At 37.8% G+C, this 20,675-nt stretch overlaps 1 protein-coding gene across 3 annotated transcripts in view; it reads right to left on the bottom strand.

Moving 5' to 3' along the window:
- The window catches only part of LOC306870313 (glutamate receptor 3-like), a 40,705-nt gene extending 25,120 nt beyond the window's left edge, over positions 1-15,585 (bottom strand). For all 3 annotated transcript variants that reach the window (XR_013784248.1, XM_079417512.1, XM_079417511.1), the window contains exons 1-8: positions 15,292-15,585; positions 14,894-15,052; positions 8,905-9,144; positions 4,246-4,433; positions 2,168-2,221; positions 1,914-2,075; positions 1,413-1,580; positions 759-863 (exon numbers count right to left, since the gene is read on the bottom strand). Coding sequence is in view for 2 of the 3 variants with exons in the window: in XM_079417512.1 (XP_079273638.1) it covers positions 759-863; positions 1,413-1,580; positions 1,914-2,075; positions 2,168-2,221; positions 4,246-4,433; positions 8,905-9,144; positions 14,894-15,052; positions 15,292-15,385 (1,170 nt within the window). In the remaining variant the exon portion in view is untranslated. The remainder of the gene's footprint in view (positions 1-758; positions 864-1,412; positions 1,581-1,913; positions 2,076-2,167; positions 2,222-4,245; positions 4,434-8,904; positions 9,145-14,893; positions 15,053-15,291) is intronic.
- Between the last annotated feature and the right edge of the window lie 5,090 nt (positions 15,586-20,675).

Genomic DNA, 20,675 nt, shown 5'->3' on the forward strand with positions numbered 1-20,675 from the left:
TCGGTTATTTCTTTCTTTTGCTGCAATGTGTCAGTAGGAAATATCAGTTTACATTTCCAGACATTCATTTTTCCATTAATTGTAATAATCCAGATTTTTGTTGCTGTGAACTGTGGCAACATCGCCAAGATGCTTCAAGAAACCTACCTGCAAAACTAAGGGCAAAAGCCAAAAGCTTTAAATGCAAAGGACGGTCACACCAAATGTTGATTTAATTTAGTTAATAGACGTTCATTGACAAAGAAAATCTATTAATGACATTATATTTGACAGCATTCTCATTTTACAGCATTTTTGCACAAGTGCCTAAAACTTTTAACAGTAATGCATCTTTGCAGGTAGGTTTCTTGAAGCATCTTGGAGACGTTGCCACAGTTCTTCTGGATTTAGTCTGTCTCAGTTTGTTCTGTTTCTTCATGTCATTCCAGACAGACTGGATGATGATCAGATCAGATCTCTGTGTGGAGCACTGGCTGTTGTCACAATTATTGTTACAACTGGATTATTACAATTTAAGCAAAATGAATGTTTGGAAATGTAAACTTGTATTTCCTACTGACACACAACAGCAAAAGATAGAAATAACTGACTTAAAACCCTTTTTTAGCTGGTGAAAATACTAGTGTTCTAATCATTTTGGCCACCACTACACACACACAAATATACATAAATATGCTAATGTTCTAAAGTGATTGTGGCTTCACTGTGACAGTAATATTGTGTGAATTTATAGAAACTGCCCTCCCAGAGCCACTAACCTTTCTGGCTCCTCCCAGTTTCATTTCATAAACATCAATGGTGTAATTTGATCGCCGTCCAAACGAGTCAAACTGAATATTTCCCGTCATACCCTGAACCTGAACCTGCAGGAGGAAAGCACACAGGAACAGGAACAGTAACACCAACAAAATGACAAGCACGACAAAAAAAGGAAAGCATGATACAACATAATTAAACATAATGGAAGCATCATATACCATATAGACCTTATGTAGCCTGCCTCTTTTTAGCACTGTGTTCATTGTGTTCTGTCTTTTGGTTTGTATTTCCACAGCATGAAGGTAAGATCGTATGGATTTATGAATGAACTGCTCATTTTAAAATCTAAGACCCTGGTCTACTGACATTTTATATGGGATCTGCTTCAAACATGACAATGCTCATGATAACTCTATAATAAGTAAATCCATTTCACCAGCTTCTTCTTAAATCTTTAACAGCTATGCCATTGAAATCCACAAAAACAGAAGAAAACACACAATTCAAAAGTTGGCTGTAAGCTTGTTTCTCTGGCGCATAAGGTCTACAGGTAAAATGTATTATTGCACATTCTTTGATGATTAAAACTGTGAACACTGCTTTTTTTCCTAAAGTTTTTCCTATCTCTGAGGCCCTTTGTGGACCCCTCCTACCATTTTGAGAGCTCTCTCAATGTCGATTCCCTGGCTCCATGGTACAGCCGGGTTGGCAAGGCAATCGCCTGCACTCCCTCGACGAGAAATATCAACACGCTGACGTCTCAAATACCGAAATGCTTCGGCTATCACCAGGATGGCATCGTGTGTCAGTGCAGAGGTGTACTAAACATGACAACGAACAGATAAATGTATGCACACCTCAGTATAAACAGAGAACCACACAAACATTCAAATGCACATTTTCTAGTTGATTTAACACTCAGTGAACAGTTGAAAGAGGTGCATTATGAGAGAATTTAAGCAATGACATGAAACAATAAAGATGATTAATGAAAATACTACATGACTGCTATATTAAACTCATAATACATTGTCATAAATTACACATAAACATATACAAATAAACTCTGCAAACATATTCACAAGTGGCACAATCACAAATAAACACATCACAAATGCACATAAATAAGCATAGAAATAATGAGAGACAGAGACCTTCAGGGGAGTGTTTCTAGACTCAGGGAACTCTCTCTCATCGAGCCGCTCCCAGCGCTGAAGGAACTGCTGCACGATCGGGCTATCAGGATTTATGATCTGGAATCCGGTGATATTTGCTCCGCCTGAAAACACCTTATCCAAACTCATGTTAGAGAATCCCTGCAGAGAGCGAGTGTCAGTGGTCAAAATGAAAGGTCACTCACAGAAGGTTAAGAAAAAGGAGATCTGGGCATGTGTGTGTATTTTCTCACAAGATTAGCCAGTATGTAATGATAGCCTCGACTGTTCTTTCCTGAGATAACGACCTGGAAATAGAATGAAAGAGTGTCACCCAGCATTAAGTCTGATTGTTTATGCAGACCATGAGATCAAAATGAACGAATCACAGATTAAACAACAAATTAACAAACACCAAATTAAAAGCAAAAGCCTGAGGAACTGCTGAGGGGTGATTCTGTAACTATATGGGCACTCTGTGGTCCCAGCGGTGAAAAAAAAGGTGGAAAGCTTGCTTGCGTTTTTCTTTTTATTAATAGTAAATAGCTGAAAATATGTTCTGGGGAATTATTTTTTTCTTTTTTAGTGCTGTCAAATGATTAATCGTGATTAATCGCATCCAAAATAAACATTTTTGTTTACATATTGTGTGTGTACTGTGTATATTTATTATGTATACACACACATGCATGTATATATTTAAGAATTTTTTTATATTTGTATAATAAATATTTTTATATGCAAATACATGTTAATATTTTCAAAATATCTACTGTATGTGTGTGTATTTATACATAATAAATATACACAGTACACACACACACATATTACATAAACAAAAACGTTTATTTTGGATGCGATTAATAATTTGAGAGCACAATTTTTTTTTACTAATAGCATAGCTGAATATTAGGGGGGGGGTAAAAACCATAGGCCATGAGTGACAAGGACTTTTATTGTCATTTTATGGAAAAACTTTTCTACCATGTCATAGAGTATTTTAATTCAAAAATCTAATTTAAGCCAAAAAAACAAAAATACTTTTATTTTAAATTAAAGAAAAAATTCAAACATCTAACTGAAAGATTCATTATTTTTTGGGATTTCTTAATACAATTATAATACACAGTTATTATAATTGGTATAATTTCAAAATAAAAATAGAAAATGAATAAAAAAAAATATATAGACATGAAATGGCAAAAAGTGACAAACAGACAAAATATTACTACAGAAAATATAAAAATAAAAACTAGTTAATTTAACAAATTTAAAAATGTTAATTTAAATTTGTTAAATTAACTTTAAAATGAACTTAACTTAATAAATTAAGTAACATTTTACCTATTTTAAAATATTAATAAACACCACAATAGCATCCCAATTACACTAAAATAACACTGTTCAGCACTCAACCGATACTTCAGTTTTAACAGTGGTAGTACTATCAATGTCCAATGGTAGTTATAAAATATCTAAAGAATACAGCACCACATTCCATCTATGGGAATGTGTTTAAATTGTTTTTTGATTAAACAAATCAGGTCAGTAGTAGTGCCCATTTTTACATAATCAGAAATGAAAGAACTGTCTCCATTGTCCTGCTTGAACCTGTTGGGCACAGTGGAGCTGTTACAATACTGCGTCTTCCCACACATCACAGGACTTTGTTGTTATTATTTATTGTTCTACAAAGGTGCAGCACTTGAATACATTGGCAATATTGAAAATTTGAACGCTGTGCCAGTAAAGCTCTGCTGACTCTTAGGCACACCATAAAGGTACGACTCAGCCACACCCACACGCACACAGATATTGATTTACAAATAGCAGCAGACAGCCAGTCTGCTGGAAGCGCAGCGCTCTGATTAGCTTTCTCTGAGTGCTGATTGATCTACTCGTGGATTTCATTATCTCTGTGACCTCCTAGTGACACAAACACACACACTCTTTCCTCTGCATGTATATGTGAGTGGGAAAAAGCAAGGAAAGCAGAGACACAGGGTAAAAAAACAGAAAGAGAAAGAATAAGTGAAAGAGACAAACAGAATCGGAGAAAGTAACAGTACCTTTGAGAGCTGTATTTTTGGATGAGAGGAAAGGGAGTATTTTTAGTTTTCTCACTGTTCCCTTGTTACAGGACGCTGTGCCCTACTTAAACACAAGCACGCTCTCACGCACACTATTTTTATCACCTTATTTGCTAACAACGGTTGAATTTTGGAAAGGTATTGATTAATAAAACTGAGACAGAACCGTTCATGAACTACTGCCACGACAGACAGTCCGACAAATTAAATTAAATGAAGTCTGAATATGTGTTTTTATGTACCTGCTCTAGAATACTGTTAATACGTTCAACCTCACAGTCGATAAGGAAACGCTTCTCCTGCCGACGATCCATTTCTTCAATAATGCGCCGGTATTCCAGCGGATCCACTATGTTCCCCACCGAACGTGCTGTTACCTGCCAATTATTCATCACCGCAGATTCCATGATGGCCTGTAGGATGGAAAACCCTGAAACAGAGAATAATACATGGTGTAAAATGCACCGCTACGACGGGCCTGTGTAGATGTAGTACCAGGGCAGAATTGGGCCAGAATGATGGAGCAAGTACTGCTTCATTTCTCTCTCTGGTTTGAGAACACAGAGGAACTGCTGATGCAATGCAAATCTGAAGGGATGAAAGGAGGGAAGGCAGAGAAAGAAGGATGGTGAATGCAATTACTGCAACTCTGCACTAATGACGCTAATGCAACGGCAGAAAACACATATTTTTTAATATATATAACACATACATTTGTGCATATGTGTGCAAGTGCGTATTGGGCCTTCATTCATATATTTGAGATAAGCTCCACTATATATCAGATCTATTGCATCTTTACTCAACTAATCAGGTCTTGTGCAATACATCAGACCCACTGCAGCACATATCAGACCCCTGCATAGGCACCCCACCCCAGCGAGTGAGGGTTTGTTTGCTCTGATATAAATTAGGTTTCCCTCCAAGTTCAAATTACTTAAAAAAAAGAAAAAAAAAGAATTATTAGCATGCATATTACGAGAATATTAGCCATTTATTAATGCCTTATTCTACATCCCTAATCCTACCCAATACCTAAACTTAACATCTACCTTACTAATTATTAATAAGCAGCAAATTAAGAATTTATTGAGGGAAAAGTCGTAGTTAATAGTGAATAATTTATGTATAGTTGGATTTATGTATGTACTTATGTATGTATTTAATGCATGTTATCATTGTTGATGAGCTCACCAATCAAATTGCAAACAACTAGGGTGTTTGGCAATAAATAAGTGTTCCCTATTCTAAAGTGTTACCAAAAAAAGAAAGAAAAAAATAATAATAATTTTTAATTAAAATAAAAAATCACTACTTTTATGGGAACAGAAAACAAATATTTTATTTGGCCTGATGAATGATACCAACATTTAAAATATATATAAAATATAATAATAAATTATTTAGATTTCTTTTAGGTTTTTTTATTTATTCATTTATTTATTTTACAAATGTAGGTGTTCCCATCCACTATTTTTTTTATGCAATATACCCAAATCTGCATAAAAATGCCCTCAGTACCCTAAACCTAGTTTAACAATCATTTAAAATTATTTAATATATTACAAAATTCAATGGCTGATTATGAATATACATAATGCTTCGGGCCCCCCGCCCCCCAATGTCATCGTCCATCGCAATGTTTTGCTATAGACGTCGCCCAACCCTAATTAGCACATTACAAATTGTGTACATTTTAGTTCATTTTGAAAGGGTACTGCCCCAGTAACAGCTTTTGTACCTTTTTCCTAAGAGTGTACACCACAGGTGCACTTAAAAAAAATAAAAATAAAAAGTATGTTTTTTATGAGAATGTACCACAGGTGTACTTAACCCAGAATTCCCATTACAGGATTCAAAGCACATACAAAGTAACAAAAATGTTCACTAACACCCTTTATAACCTCCAGCTCAAGGCCATACAGGACACAAATCAGCCCTGTTCCATTCTGTCTCGTTTTTAGCCCTGTGATCACATTCATTATAGGACAACATGCACACACACACACATTCAATCACTATTTTAATTAGCATACGTCCTGGAGTGCCAGGCCACCAGGCTGTTTAGCCGTGACCAATTAATCAAGAATGACAGCTCGCAGAGAGGTGAGAATCCAAATGACACACATATACTCAAGCACTTCAACTCTTAAAGTCATACATGTTAGTCTAAGTGGGAGGCCATGTGTCAGAGCTGTAAAGGTTTATTAAAAATGGGTTAATTAAACATGAGTTTCTCATTAGCAATTTAAGAGGGTCTTGTTAAACATTGCATGGATGAAATCTTTTACAGCACCTTCGTTAAATATCTCAACCTCTCTCAGAGTTTTATTTTTTTCAAATTATGTACTTGGCCTTTTACATGTTTTATTGAGTCTCTGTCTCTGTTAACCAGCAAGCCTAGGCACATGCAGATTTTTTTAATCGTCATTGTTTAGCGTATTTAACAGATGCACAAGCCCTGTGGTGATGTAAAACCATTTAAAGTTTGGCACCACCAGCCCAACTCCATGCTGACAGTAGTGTATTTTCAAGGGTGGCAACAGATTGAGACTGTCTGCACTGTATCACGATTTGAGAATGATCCAAAGAGCATCTAGTGCTTTAAAGGAAGAAAATCTGACCATTTGTACCAAAGAATTCACGTGATCAAATCTGAACCCCAGTGTTTCAATGTGGTCTCTGACTTTTGGCACTCACTGTATTAAGAAGTGGAGGTCCAAACGAAGTTTCATTTACTTTTATCTGTAAGCACACTGTTCTGCTCTTCAGTTTGATGTGTTTAATCCATTAAGGAAGATCCCTGGAGAAAACATAACAATGTCTCTCATTATCTTAAACGGTCCCTGTAAGCACTCTCTTTAGAGTAAACAAGCCAGGAAAAATGTGTGATTGTTGGCTGTACGCCCATCAGGTGATCTGGAACACAAACACAGAGAAAAACTGTCCTCCATTATACCAGTGTTTGATGTCACTATGCCCGATATAAACAGAACGTCTACTGCTTTAGCAGGAATTTGCAAACCAAAATCTGATTTTTAATATTTCTGTGAACAAAAGCAGACATTAGACCTACACAACTCATATAACAGCTATTAAAAACTCAATGTGCCTTCTAAAAATCTAAACAATTAAGACACTAAGATACATATTTATGCACTGGCATGCTTCTACAGGTGACAATGAGCCATAGACATTTATTTGATAGCATAGATCATATGTTCACATTCGTCACACTCTAAATCATATTTAACAGAGCGTCGAGTGCAGCACACAAATACCATTTACTGAAAGAACCTGTTACACAGATTAGGAGTGATCTGGAAAGGAAGCAAATGGAAAAGGATAAAGAAAGCATCCATGATTTTGACCATAATCTGTTTGTTTTGGTGCACTTTCTCACAACACACCCCACAATGACTGCATATTAGGTGAGTAGGTAGAGAGTCTTTTGTGCCTGTATGAGCATCTACACTATGAAAGGATCAGGTTAAATGCATTTTTTACTACCTCTGGTAGTGGCTGAAAGCTGACAAACTCAAAATGATTAAGACCCCTTTACACTTGTATTTGACGTCATCCACTTTTGATCGGATCAACAAAAATGCACATTAATAGCAGGTGTAATCATAGCCAGGGACATTTAGTCCGCTTAAACCCCAACCCATGCAAGCATCCACTTTTTTTTTAAAGGGGTCATCGGATGCCCATTTTACATAAGTTGATATGATTCTTTAGGGTCTTAATGAAAAGTCTATAACATACTTTGGTTAAAAAAAATTTCAGTGGTAGAGTAAAAAAAAACTTTTTTACCCTGATTTCTGCTGATTTCTCTTCCGTGGAGTGACCAACAGACCATAGATATGTGTAGAATCCCTATTTGACCGCTCCAGATACGTTGACGCGTCAGCCATCTCACATTCACCATAATAAGCAATGAATATTCAAAGATATAAAAGCGTATAACTTGCTGTTGTAGATGCACACAGTCAATGCGCTCAAAGATTCACAGACCGTTCCAAAAATGGCAGATGGCTTACGTACCACGGCCCATAGAAACAGTCCATAATGAGGCATCTAGGTATCTCTGGAGCATACTAAACCTCAGCCGCGAAACTGGCTGATCGGCGCATTCATTTCAAAGCGGAAGTAACGAATCCTCTGCCTCTTCAGCAGCTCAGATGTTGGGAGTAAATGACGACTGCTATATTCATTATTACATCCAACAACTAAACGCTTCAATCACTTAATATGGAGACGTTCTTGTCTTCCCCTGCTCTGGATGTGGACAGCTCTCAGCTCACTCAGGGCAGGTCTAAGGTAAGACGGCCTTGTCAATCAACTATCGTGGGAGCGGTCTGTACAGAATGACGTCATTCTGACAGGAATCTCAGAACAGCCTGATTTGAGAGAGGGGATTTTAAAATAGGGATTTAAAAAAAAAACACTGGGTGGATTTTTATGATTATAGGATGGATGTGTACACACACTTCCAACACACATTTATGTTCAAACAACTTGTAAAGTGAATTTTGCATCCGATGACCACTTTAAGATTTATTTTTGCCGTTTTTACCTTTTTAACTCAACAATCAATGCATAGAATCAAGTCCCCACCCTGCATTTTTTTCTTTTTCAATAAGCTGTTACATCCAGAATCAAAATACCGAAGAAAAGATCTGTTGCTTCAAAGGGATATTTCACCCAAAAATGAAAGTTGTCATCATTTATTCAACCTCATGTTCCAAACTTATATACTTTCTTTCTTCTGCAGAACACAAGAGAACATATTTTGAAGAACGTAGGTAACCAAACACTTTTCTCAAATTTATAATTGTGCGAACTATCCCTTTAAGTGTTCAAATACTTACAGTATATGTGTTTGTGTGTGTGTTACTCACCTCTATCAGTATCATACAGGTAAACAAATTTCTCCCATTTGTAATGGGCTAGCAAACTAAGCAGCACCCCCCGGAGGCCCGGCCTCATCTGCAGGACAAACTGCACATCTGTGTCCGTGGGAAAAGATGGAGTGATGAAGGAGGTGTGTAGAGCGCCGCAGAACGATGTTAATGTGTTCATTGACCTCCTGTCGTAGAATCCAAATATTGCATATACACCCCTGGAGAACTGAGAACAGACTGCCAAGAGAGAGATGGAAGTAGAGTCAGTGTATATTTTAGGATAAACAATCATTAAGGCACACAAACACTCATAAGCATTACGTATTATGATGATCTCTATGAGCGTGTGTACTTGTGTGTGTATCTGAGCCTTTAAAAACGATCTGAAGAGACAATAGCCTTTTCACCGAAATGGAAATGGAAAGGTTTTGACATCAGGTTTAAGGTCACAGGCTGCATGTATTGCAATACGATGTAAATTTGTCAAAAATCCAAATCAAATGTCTTATTTATTTATTTTAAATACCCTAAATGCAGTTGTCACCTAAATTATTTAAAGATAAACTGCAAATGTTTCTAAATCTGGCAACCATGTAGCTAAGCTGACAGTAGACGGATTGAGTTTACTGACGTCTCTACAGCAATATGGGAAAGAATGCTCAGAAAAGTCAGTGTTAAGCATAAATTCAGCTTTAGTTCGGTCTTATAAACTGAATATTTACAACCTTATGTTATCCAGAGGGAGGACATTTGTACTGTTTGTCTGTTTCCTGAAGCAAATTACTTTTGCCTAACACAAACCTAACACCTGCTTCTTGAAAAGTAAGAGCGAGAGAGAGAATAGGAGAGACTAAGCCACGAATAGAGGTTAGTCAATTCTAGGAAAAGGAATGAAAGGGACAAATATTCCTAAATGTGTCCAGAAGACATACAAACAAAAAAAGCAAGAAAAAAGAAATAGGTGGCATGTGGACATGAGGGAGGAAAAAAAAAAGGAAAATACAAGCAAATGTCACATTACTCAGAGAGCCCAGAGGTTAAAAATCATCACACACAGATGAACACTCATTCACGGCCAACGCTAAAAAAGCATACATGCTCAACACTCATACAGCAAAGCAAACACATTCATACACAATTGAGAGCTTTAGTACAACAGAGAAAACAACACAGAACACCTCTGCGAACACTGTAAGAGACTATATACAAACAAACACATACATTGAGCCTACACATAAAGCCATATCCACCATAGACACTAATTTTGACACTTCCTCAATGTTCAAATAAGTGGTAGATCAAAATGGGATTTTTATATGCAGCTTTTTAATGCATTAAAATCATGGTGGTTACCAATGCTCTCCTCTGCACCATCAAGCGATTCACACTCAGTCCAGTAGGTGGCGGTAGCCCTGTAAGGTCCACCAGAAAGCAATGCTGCCCACCAAATGTGTTTTGAGTGACACATTTTTGTCACCAAAAACCTCAGAAAACTCGCTTCTGGTTCCATCATCCTTAAGTCAATGTGTTAAATGTCCACAATAAGGTCTGTTAACACAAGCTCAATATATTCTACGACATATAAAATCAATAATACCATACATGATTTTTAAAAGCTTTTAATTGTCTTGAAAAAGGCAGTTCATAACAAGTGGCTAAATGTGACTACAGATATCGGGACACCGAACAGGAAAACTCTTCTTCTTACTAGTTAGCTTTCACAGCTTTGTTGTTTATAACCACACTCTTGCAAACTCAAACTCTCAGGTTATTGTTTTTTTTGAATGAAGACTAAAAGAGTTGTCGGAAGCTTAGTGATGGTGACACTGAAGTCATAAGACTGCATTTTACTTCTGGCAGTTGCATTTAGGCTTCAAAATTTAAAAAATTGTGTTCATTTGTGAAGATAATCATGATGTGAAAATGTGTACTAATCAAACATGTTGGCTACAGTGCTTATTTTCAGCAATAATCAAAATGGCAATGGAAAAATCTTATTTATTTTTGGTCGAGGGAACCAGGGTGATGGTAACTGCTGGGTTGGCTTTCAAAAATGCATCTTCACTTTGGTGGTTTTTCACCAAAACCACTCAAAGCACTTAGACAATGATCAGTGAGATACAAACATTAATTAGCTGACACTTTTGAGTGTATTGGTAACTGTTCAATCTAGTCAAGATGTGATATTGTCCTGAATTCACCAACTGGATATTCATGAAATCTGTCTAAAGAAGAACAAAAATCATACCAATAATATCTACACACAATGTTGTGTTCACTGTGTGTGTGCACTTAGGATGGGTTAAATGCAGAGCACTAATTCTGAGTATGGGGTTACCATACTTGGCCACGTCATGTCACTCACAATTGGAGCATGGCATTTGTGTGGGTATCTGTTTTAGTGTGTGAGTTTGTGTTTTATGTGGTCCCGTTCTGTTCTCTTTCTATATTGACCGCACCTCAGTGGAAAGCAGCTCTCACCATGAGAGAACAAATGATCACTGCAGTTCAGAGAGACACATTCAGCTCTTACTCACTCTCTCATGCAGTCCTTAAAGCTGAAGTGTGTATTTTTTGTTACAAGGCTTTCTACTATCTCAGCTTAATATAGTCATCCATAAGTAAGATATTTTTGTAGGTTGATTTTCCTGAAAAGTGTAAACACTGTGACTCTGTGGTGCAATCAAAATATTGTTCAGCTTGTTTAAGAAACACAACACAGCAACACTGTCTTGACTAAAAATGTGAGTTTAGGGCAGGACTATCTGTTTGGCTGACCAATTACAGACGGGAAGTGTCAATTTCAATATGTAATCAACAGTTAAGACAATAAGGACTGCCAGATGGCCGGTGCCAGCATGAAAGATGCTTGGGACAGCTGACGGATTTGTCACTGGCCCGATCAGGCCACTGCTGCATCCTCACGAGAGTTCATCATTTGTACGTGTTTTTATGCCTTGCCAATTTAAACATTCAATCGATTTTAAAGCATTCAAGATTTGCAAGAAGACGTGCAAAAGAATTCAGTATCCGCGCAAACCCCGAATGGAGATGTCTTTTGCAACTTCTTGCGCCTTAATGGACAAATACACCAAGCCAATTTGAACACCCAAGCTATTTTAAAGCATTCAAGTGCAAGAAGATGTGAATAGCAACTCCATTCAGTGTATTCTGTGCACAAAGCACACACACATAGAGCTGCGTCTCTAGCAATGCGAGAGACCCTTATTTTCTTTCTATGTGTTCTTGTGCTTGAATGGACAAATACATACAAAACATACATAAAAGAGAGAGAGAGAAAGAAAATCACTCACTTTTTTTGCTTTAACAATGACTAATCTATATTTAATTTATACAGAGAAAATATGCAACTTCACATTTTATTATTCAATTTCTGTACTTGAACACCTACAAACCTACCTAAAGCCTTGTTTAATTTTTATCTTTGTTGTTTATTTATGTGCTATTGCTTGTATTTAGTTAATTTGTTCTTATTTACTGACTTTTCACTTGTCTTTAATAATGTTTGAACTTTATATTTGTTCAAGTAGTCTTTGCTGTGGTATTGAAATTGAGAATTGTAAAATTTAAGTGTGAAAATGTTGGTGTCATACAAGTTTATTTATTAGAATACAAGATAACAGGGGTCAAAAATGTAGAATTTTTGAAAACTTTAATCTACCGGTTGTTGATTCGATGGAGACAGACATGAATGCGGGCGTGCAGTCGATTGTAAGATATGGGCGGAGTTTATTTCAGGACAAACTTATTACATAAATCTGGACCACATCACCAGAGAGAAGTCTGATGTTTCACTGGAAAATTAAGCTAAGACATTTTAATAAAAAAATAAAAATTGTAAAAATTAAATGGAAGGATTGTTTAATAAACCAATAACATGCATTTAGAAATTTCCATTTCATGCCAACTAAGTTATTTTTGCAATTCCAATTGATGATGCTAGTGGCGTTGAAATTACACAGAGACAAGGTAATGATTATGTGTCTCCCTCTCGTTCTGTTTTTCTTCTTCATTTGTTCGTCTAACTGAGCCAGCAGGTTAAATCTGCTTACTGCCTTTCTGCCCTTCTTTTCATCGGTCTTTCAAACGCTCCAGGGAGCAATACATAAAAAACCGATGAGAAGACGGAAAACTGTAGCGAGGGAGTGAGAGCAAAAGAGTAAGTGAAAAATAACCTGTTTACAGACCCCCTGACCCCTACAATTTTCTCTCCACGATGCAGATTGCCTCAATTAAAACAGCAGGGTCACTGCATGCGTAAGCTGTCAAAACCTTTTTCTCAGGAACTGTTTGACGCACAACTCACTCTCAAAACGCTGTGAGCGACTGTTACTAAACCAGCTCACCTTACTAATACAAGCATTGAAATGTGTGTGTGTTCTGATTCAAAGACATCCCCAGAGAGAAAAATAAGTGTCTGTCTCGATTTATGAACAGTTCTCGCATCACTGTTAAAGCACTTTGTCCTTCCTGTCATGTTATTCCTGAAAATGTACTTTGAGATTTGAGAGCATCTCCGCTGAGTTTATTCATTAAACTTTAAAATCACCTTCAGAGGCTGAGAGGTTATGTGCATATCTCTCCACTCCCAAACTCTTTTTATTTATATTTTTAAAAGCCCAGCTGTTTTTGTCTGATGGACCAACCAGATGCCTGAAGCAATGTGTGTGTGTATGTGTGTTAATGCAGTGAAGAAAGATCAACGACTGCAGCAATAACATCTTGATAAGCCAGGAAACCAAAAGCTCACAAACACTGTCTCTCACAGACACGCTCAGATGAGCAGCCAGGCCAGTCAGAGACACAAAATGGTAATGACAGCAGCTGTAAACAGGCATTTCATAATGATGGTAAAGCTCTCTCACTCTCATACACACACACACACACACACACACACAGAGTGCGGGGCACTAACCCTTGCACTGGTTTGGGCATGTGTGCAAATGTCAGCCTGCACTCATCATCATCTCTCTCTCAGTCTTTCTGCTATTCTCTCTATCTCTCCATTATCAAGACCTGAGGCTTGTGCCACAGAATAATTTTTCACGTTTTCTTCTCTCCATTTATCTTTTTCGCCAACTTCTCACACTATCAGTCTTTATCTGCTCTCTTTTCTTCTTGCTTTCTTTCTCTTTTTTGTGACACTGCAACAAAATCATTGGATCTTTCAAATTAAAACCTTGGCTTTTTGTCACCTTCAACCAAATTCTGGATGTTTACTACAAATAAACTTTACTGTACATGGTTGCATTTTATTTTAAGAATTCACCTTACAGAATATTCAGATGAGACAAACAGTTGATGTGCCTGTTAACGTTGCTATCTTTTGTTGTCCATGACTAAAACAACACTAAATACAATTAACTTTAAAACTTTCAACAAAAGGTAAACAAGAGGATTCGGAGTGACGTACCAGAAACAGGACAGATCAGCAGTCTTAATTAAAATGTTATGGGCAGAGAAATTACAGAAAACGAGACTCGTGATGTGAGTGAATACTGCACATGCTTGTAATGAGTCCTACTTCCACGCAATATAATTTTCTTAACACCTACATTGTAAACATGATCAAGGTCCTGTGACTCATTGCTTGAATAGCTTTTGGTATGTTTTAAAAAATAGAATCTGAGGGTTGTCTCCTGCCTCCTCACAATATGTCCCTAACAAGTTGAAAACCAAATCTACGCCCTTGGTGAGAAGGAGCTTTTATTCTATTCTTATAGATAGATAGATAGATAGATAGATAGATAGATAGATAGATAGATAGATAGATAGATAGATAGATAGATAGATATGAGTGAATTCAGCTTAACTGAAACAGTCAAACAGTCATTTCAATGGCAAAAATTGTCCCGATTTACCTGAATTATATATATTGCTATTATAACGCTCTATGAACGGTTAAAGGAGAACAGGTGCGGTGCGTCCAGCAGAATTGTATGTGGAAAAAGGAGCAAAGACTCACACGCGTGCGTGACTGAAAAGCTATTGGATGACTCCAGATTGTCCACGTTATAATTCAGATGAAAGGGTTTCTCGGTGATGTTCTGATTAGTGTTGTATAGCTGCACGGCGAAGCGGAACGCGCTGTGCTCCTGGACCGTGGAGCGCATGAAGAGACCACCTGCATGCGAGATCAGATGAGTTAAGAGCATTTACTTGACTTTAGACTTGTTCGACTGAGAGATAGTAGTAGTAGTAGCAGTAGTAACATTCACATCATTTACACTCTGTTTGGCGCAAACTTCTCGTATGGAGTGTCTGTGGGTGATGCTGCAGCAGGTAGATGAAGATCTCGGTGATGCTGCAGCAGGTAGAAAAAGATGTTTAATCTTTTGATCAATATATAATGAACTCACTCACCGATATTGATCTGGTTTGGAAAGCCTGTCTGGGTTTGCAGCACCAGCCACGGCAGGAGCAGGAGCAGGACGCTGGCGTGCGCTCGCCGCCGCATTTTGTCACCGACCTCTAGAAATCTTCAGCTCACGCGTAACATCCAGACCGACGACAAAATCCGCTAGATGCGCACCGACTCCCTCACGCGATGCCAGAGAGGCGCATTCGGGCTACTGGACGAGCAAACATGCGAAAAAGCTTCTCAATTCAGGACAGCGCTGCGGATCATCCAATCGGACCGCTGATCAAACTTGATGTGACGTGAAATTACAACAGCGCCACTGCGGACCCGCGTGCGCAGTCCGCATACAGCTCAGAAACAGCGGCAGGCGACCCTGGGAACAGTCCACTTCAAAGCCGTCGTTTATAAGCCCTTATATTCCACGCAAATCCTGTGTGCATTCAGTGGCAAATCAACACAAAAAAATGAAAGTTCACACTACAGCCCACAGGTGCGGACATTTACTATCCCACACCCGCGCGTTAGTCACATAGTGTGAAGGTATGTGGAAAAGCGAGAGATTTTGATATAGCCTACGAGGTCGGAATTTCTAACAGAAGATTAATATTTGATGTCGAATAGAGGTGATCTCTGCAGGCTGTAAACTTGAGGTCTTTAGCAAACACACTGCACTGCGTGTGTGTAAACAATTCACATTTGTGCTTTCCCTCAAAATCCATCAGGAGATGCTCGCAGTTTGAAGAGTCTTCATGATTTAATATCATCCGTGTATTATTTTCGTGTAGCCGTACGTGTTTATCTATTTTGTCCCGTGCCTATCATTATACAAGTGATTTTTTTTTTCTTTTCTTCTTTTTTAATCCTCTGATCTGTTTGAACGCTGCTGTTGGCTGTGTGTGTGAAGTCTGTCTCTGGAGTGCCTCAGATAACACAAGCTGTCTTTTTGTGCTTCTAAGAACTGACTGACTCGTATAATGAAAACGTGTCCATCTATAATAATGCTTTCATGCATTTAGGTTGTTTACACCATTATAGGATCTTCTTGAAAGAGAAAAGCTCTCTGCAGGTGCCTGTAATTGTGATATTCTTCCACATTTTCAGCCTTGGCATCACCCAAAACTGAAAGCTCACAGCTCTGAGCTGGATACGGCTGACTAACAGCGACCCAGATTTCCTCAGCTCCTTATTTCCTATGTGTGTGTGTGTGTGTGTCTACACTGACCATACAAGCCATGCCTGTGTATGCTGTGCCAGATTTATCAGACCGACTCTCTTGTTGAATGCAGACACACATCACACTCTCGCAAACATCTCACTCGCTCACATTCAAAATACACTCACACATATAAGTGAACCATATGCCTGCTAATGTGAGTTGACCACACTGTCTTTGGCTACATTTTGACTTGCAGCTTGATGTGCAGATGGCTGGATAAACCATGTGCACATAAAAACAAATTCCATTATGTTTGAATTCAACTCTCTCTATAAAAATAGTTTAAGTCATACATAATGGCTCTAAACAGAATGAATTGCTCATCTTAATAATCTTTTCTTATTATTATTAGTATCTCATAATGACTCATCTCGCACCTGTTGCTTACAGGTGTCACTAATGAAATGCATTTAACATTGAACCGAAGGCGTTTGAATTCAGATTAGCATGCAACACACCCACAACACATCCTTGCTACGGAAACGATGGAGATGACTACAGCTGGCTTTTCACAGATGGAACGCAGCTGATCTGATGTCTTTTGAGTCCTCTGTACTCCCACGACAGTGGAAAGCACAAAAGTTATATTAGGGGAAAAAACACGAGATAAACAATGGGGTGCCCTCACAAGCTGTGCAAAATACTGCACAATGCAAGCGTCTATGAGGCCTTAAAACTAAAAACATGTTACTTAATATGAAGTAATTAATTTGCAAAACAGATCAATCAGTTTTTAACTATTTTCAAAAATCAAGTTTTTTCGTTTTGCATTCCAATCAATCTCAATCAAACTGCAGTTATTCTGGGTTATTTTGATTAGGTAAAAAAAAACTACAAAAATACTAGCTAACTAACACAATAAAACAATAAAAACATGATAACATAACTATTTGTTTATCTGTTTTTGCAAATAAACTTCATATATATACACACACACATTTTATATCAGCTTGCCAATATTTCTCATTTAGTTTAACTTTATGTGCTAAAAACGAACTAAAACTGAAAAAAAAAGAATTAAAAACAGTACAGGCAAAATTAAAGAGAAGTTTAACAAATTTAAATGAAAATGGAAATTATAACAATTAAATCTAAATTATTAATAAAAACGGCATTAGTATCTCAATTATACTAAATAACACTGCTGCAAGCTCAAGAAACTGATTAAAGAAACTTACCAATTAATGCATATGCATAACACCAACACACACACACCACATACATGAGATGCCCTATGGAATTATCTGTCCTATATTTAAGCAAGTGGAAAGTTAATTCATTCTGCATAATGATTGAGAACTGTGAACTAATTTAATTGCACTGCAGGTTACATTCAAACAACTGTGAGCTCACTCTCTCTCATTCTATAATCATCTTATAAATGTGCTCAAGAATAGAAATTTGCAGAATGACTCTTATGTCTGAAAATAAGATTTATGGTAGCAGAAGCTGTTGTTTTTGGCCTATTTTTTGAGTTGAGTCTAGTTGGACTTGGTTTTATTTATTTATTTATGCAGGTGTGTTTGAAAATGTGCCAGTTCAGATATGCTAGTTGTGAATGAATTAAATGTATTTGTTTGATTTTGTTGAAATAAAACAGGAATGTGTGTGTGTATTCAGTGCTCAGCACAGCTGTCACTGTGATCTCACCATAGTGAATGTGCAGGAAGTGATGCGGTATTAAACGTGGCCAGTGGCATCAGCTGGTGGGCAGTCATCCAATGAGACACAAGAACAGTGTTTTGCAGCAATCACTCTATTTTCAAACAGAAGAAAGAAATGGACAAACAAGTGACAAAGAAGCAGTAGAGAAGTGTCAGTGCAGATTAGGAATTTCATGGGTTGAAGTGAATACAATGCTAAAAGACCCACATCTCTTTCATATTCATGCCGGGGGGAAAACAGGAATCACATCATGAAATTTTAGAATATATATCTGATTGTGACCGAATGGTAAAACAGCACCTCATGTAGTCTGATTCTAACTGGACACATCGGCAACACAAGCTCATATGGGGATTTTAAGAGAAATGGGAGTTTTCAGCAGTAAACAGCTTTTATCAGTTTCAATTTCCAAGAAGGCACTTGGCCCCAAACTGTCACATTAAAGATCCCATGAAATCAAAATTTGACATTTGTGGCTTTTAGTCCATGTCTGTAAGTTTTTAGGCCATATATATATGCTGGTGTACTCATAACAACTAAAAAAAACTTCAAAGTTTATAGTTTTATCCCTCAAATATTAAAGACTCATGTTGCTCTCAAGGGTATAGTCGAGGGATGCAGGATATTATCGGACTGATATCGGAATCTGCCGATAATGGCTTTAAATGTAAATATCGGCATCGGCCTGATGTGAAAAATTATGCCGATATGTCTTGCTGATAAGCAAAATATATTAACTCACATGTGCTCAGGTTGTGCTAGTGATTAGATCACGTCAGCAGTGTGGCTCATTCTTGAAGCAAAGTTTTGTCTGAATGATGATTAGATTCACTGATTTAGATCGCCGAACTTAATCTGTGAAAGCATGTACAGAATGACGTGTTCGGTGTGTGATAGAGTAAACAGTAACAGCACGTGCAGCAGCAGCGGCAGCAGTGACAGCCTCCCCCAGGTCCTAACGCTCGTTCGGTAAGGAGATTTAATCTTTAGGGGGCGCTGTTGGCCTAATTCTTATTAAATTAAAAGTAAAATAGCCTACACAAATAACATTTAGACTGTGTTTCTGATTAAATAAAGCAGTAATTGATGTCATAAAATGAGTATGTTTTGATTTAATGGTCAGAAGCTATAGCTTAAATGAAAAAAAAAAATCACAAACATGACACTTTTATACACTCCCCTAAAGGATTATTAGGAACACCTGTTCAATTTCTCATTAATGCAACTATCTAATCAACCAATCACATGGCAGTTGCTTCAATGCATTTAGGGGTGTGGTCCTGGTCAAGACAATCTCCTGAACTCCAAACTGAATGTCAGAATGGGAAAGAAAGGTGATTTAAGTAATTTTGAGCGTGGCATGGTTGTTGGTGCCAGACGGGCCGGTCTGAGTATTTCACAATCTGCTCAGTTACTGGGATTTTGACGTACAACCATTTCTAGGGTTTACAAAGAATGGTGTGAAAAGGGAAAAACATCCAGTATGCGGCAGTCCTGTGGGCGAAAATGCCTTGTTGATGCTAGAGGTCAGAGGAGAATGGGCAGACTGATTCAAGCTGATAGAAGAGCAACTTTGACTGAAATAACCACTCGTTATAACCGAGGTATGCAGCAAAGCATTTGTGAAGCCACAACACGCACAACCTTGAGGCGGATGGGCTACAACAGCAGAAGACCCCACCGGGTACCACTCATCTCCACTACAAATAGGAAAAACAGGCTACATGTTGCCTAACAGGAAAAATGTTGCCTGGTCTGATGAGTCTCGATTTCTGTTGAGACATTCAGATGGTAGAGTCAGAATTTGGCATAAACAGAATGAGAACATGGATCCATCATGCCTTGTTACCACTGTGCAGGCTGCTGGTGGTGGTGTAATGGTGTGGGGGATGTTTTCTCGGCACACTTTAGGCCCCTTAGTGCCAATTGGGCATCGTTTAAATGGCACGGCCTACCTGAGCATTGTTTCTGACCATGTCCATCCCTTTATGACCACCATGTACCCATCCTCTGATGGCTACTTCCAGCAGGATAATGCACCATGTCACAAAGCTCGAATCATTTCAAATTGGTTTCTTGAACATGACAATGAGTTCACTGTACTAAAATGGCCCCCACAGTCACCAGAGCTCAACCCAATAGAGCATCTTTGGGATGTGGTGGAACGGGAGCTTCGTGCCCTGGATGTGCATCCCACAAATCTCCATCAACTGCAAGATGCTATCCTATCAATATGGGCCAACATTTCTAAAGAATGCTTTCAGCACCTTGTTGAATCAATGCCACGTAGAATTAAGGCAGTTCTGAAGGCGAAAGGGGGTCAAACACAGTATTAGTATGGTGTTCCTAATAATCATTTAGGTGAGTGTATATATTTATAATTTGTTTTTAAACAAATCATGAGCTCTAAAAGATTTTCAGAATTTGTACAACTCTTTTGTTTTAGACCATCTACAAATGTTAAATCCTAAAATAAAATATTTGTTTTAACACTGCATCTTTCTG

Source organism: Barbus barbus (genome assembly GCF_936440315.1).
Source record: "Barbus barbus genome assembly, chromosome: 5".
Taxonomy (NCBI): domain Eukaryota; kingdom Metazoa; phylum Chordata; class Actinopteri; order Cypriniformes; family Cyprinidae; genus Barbus; species Barbus barbus.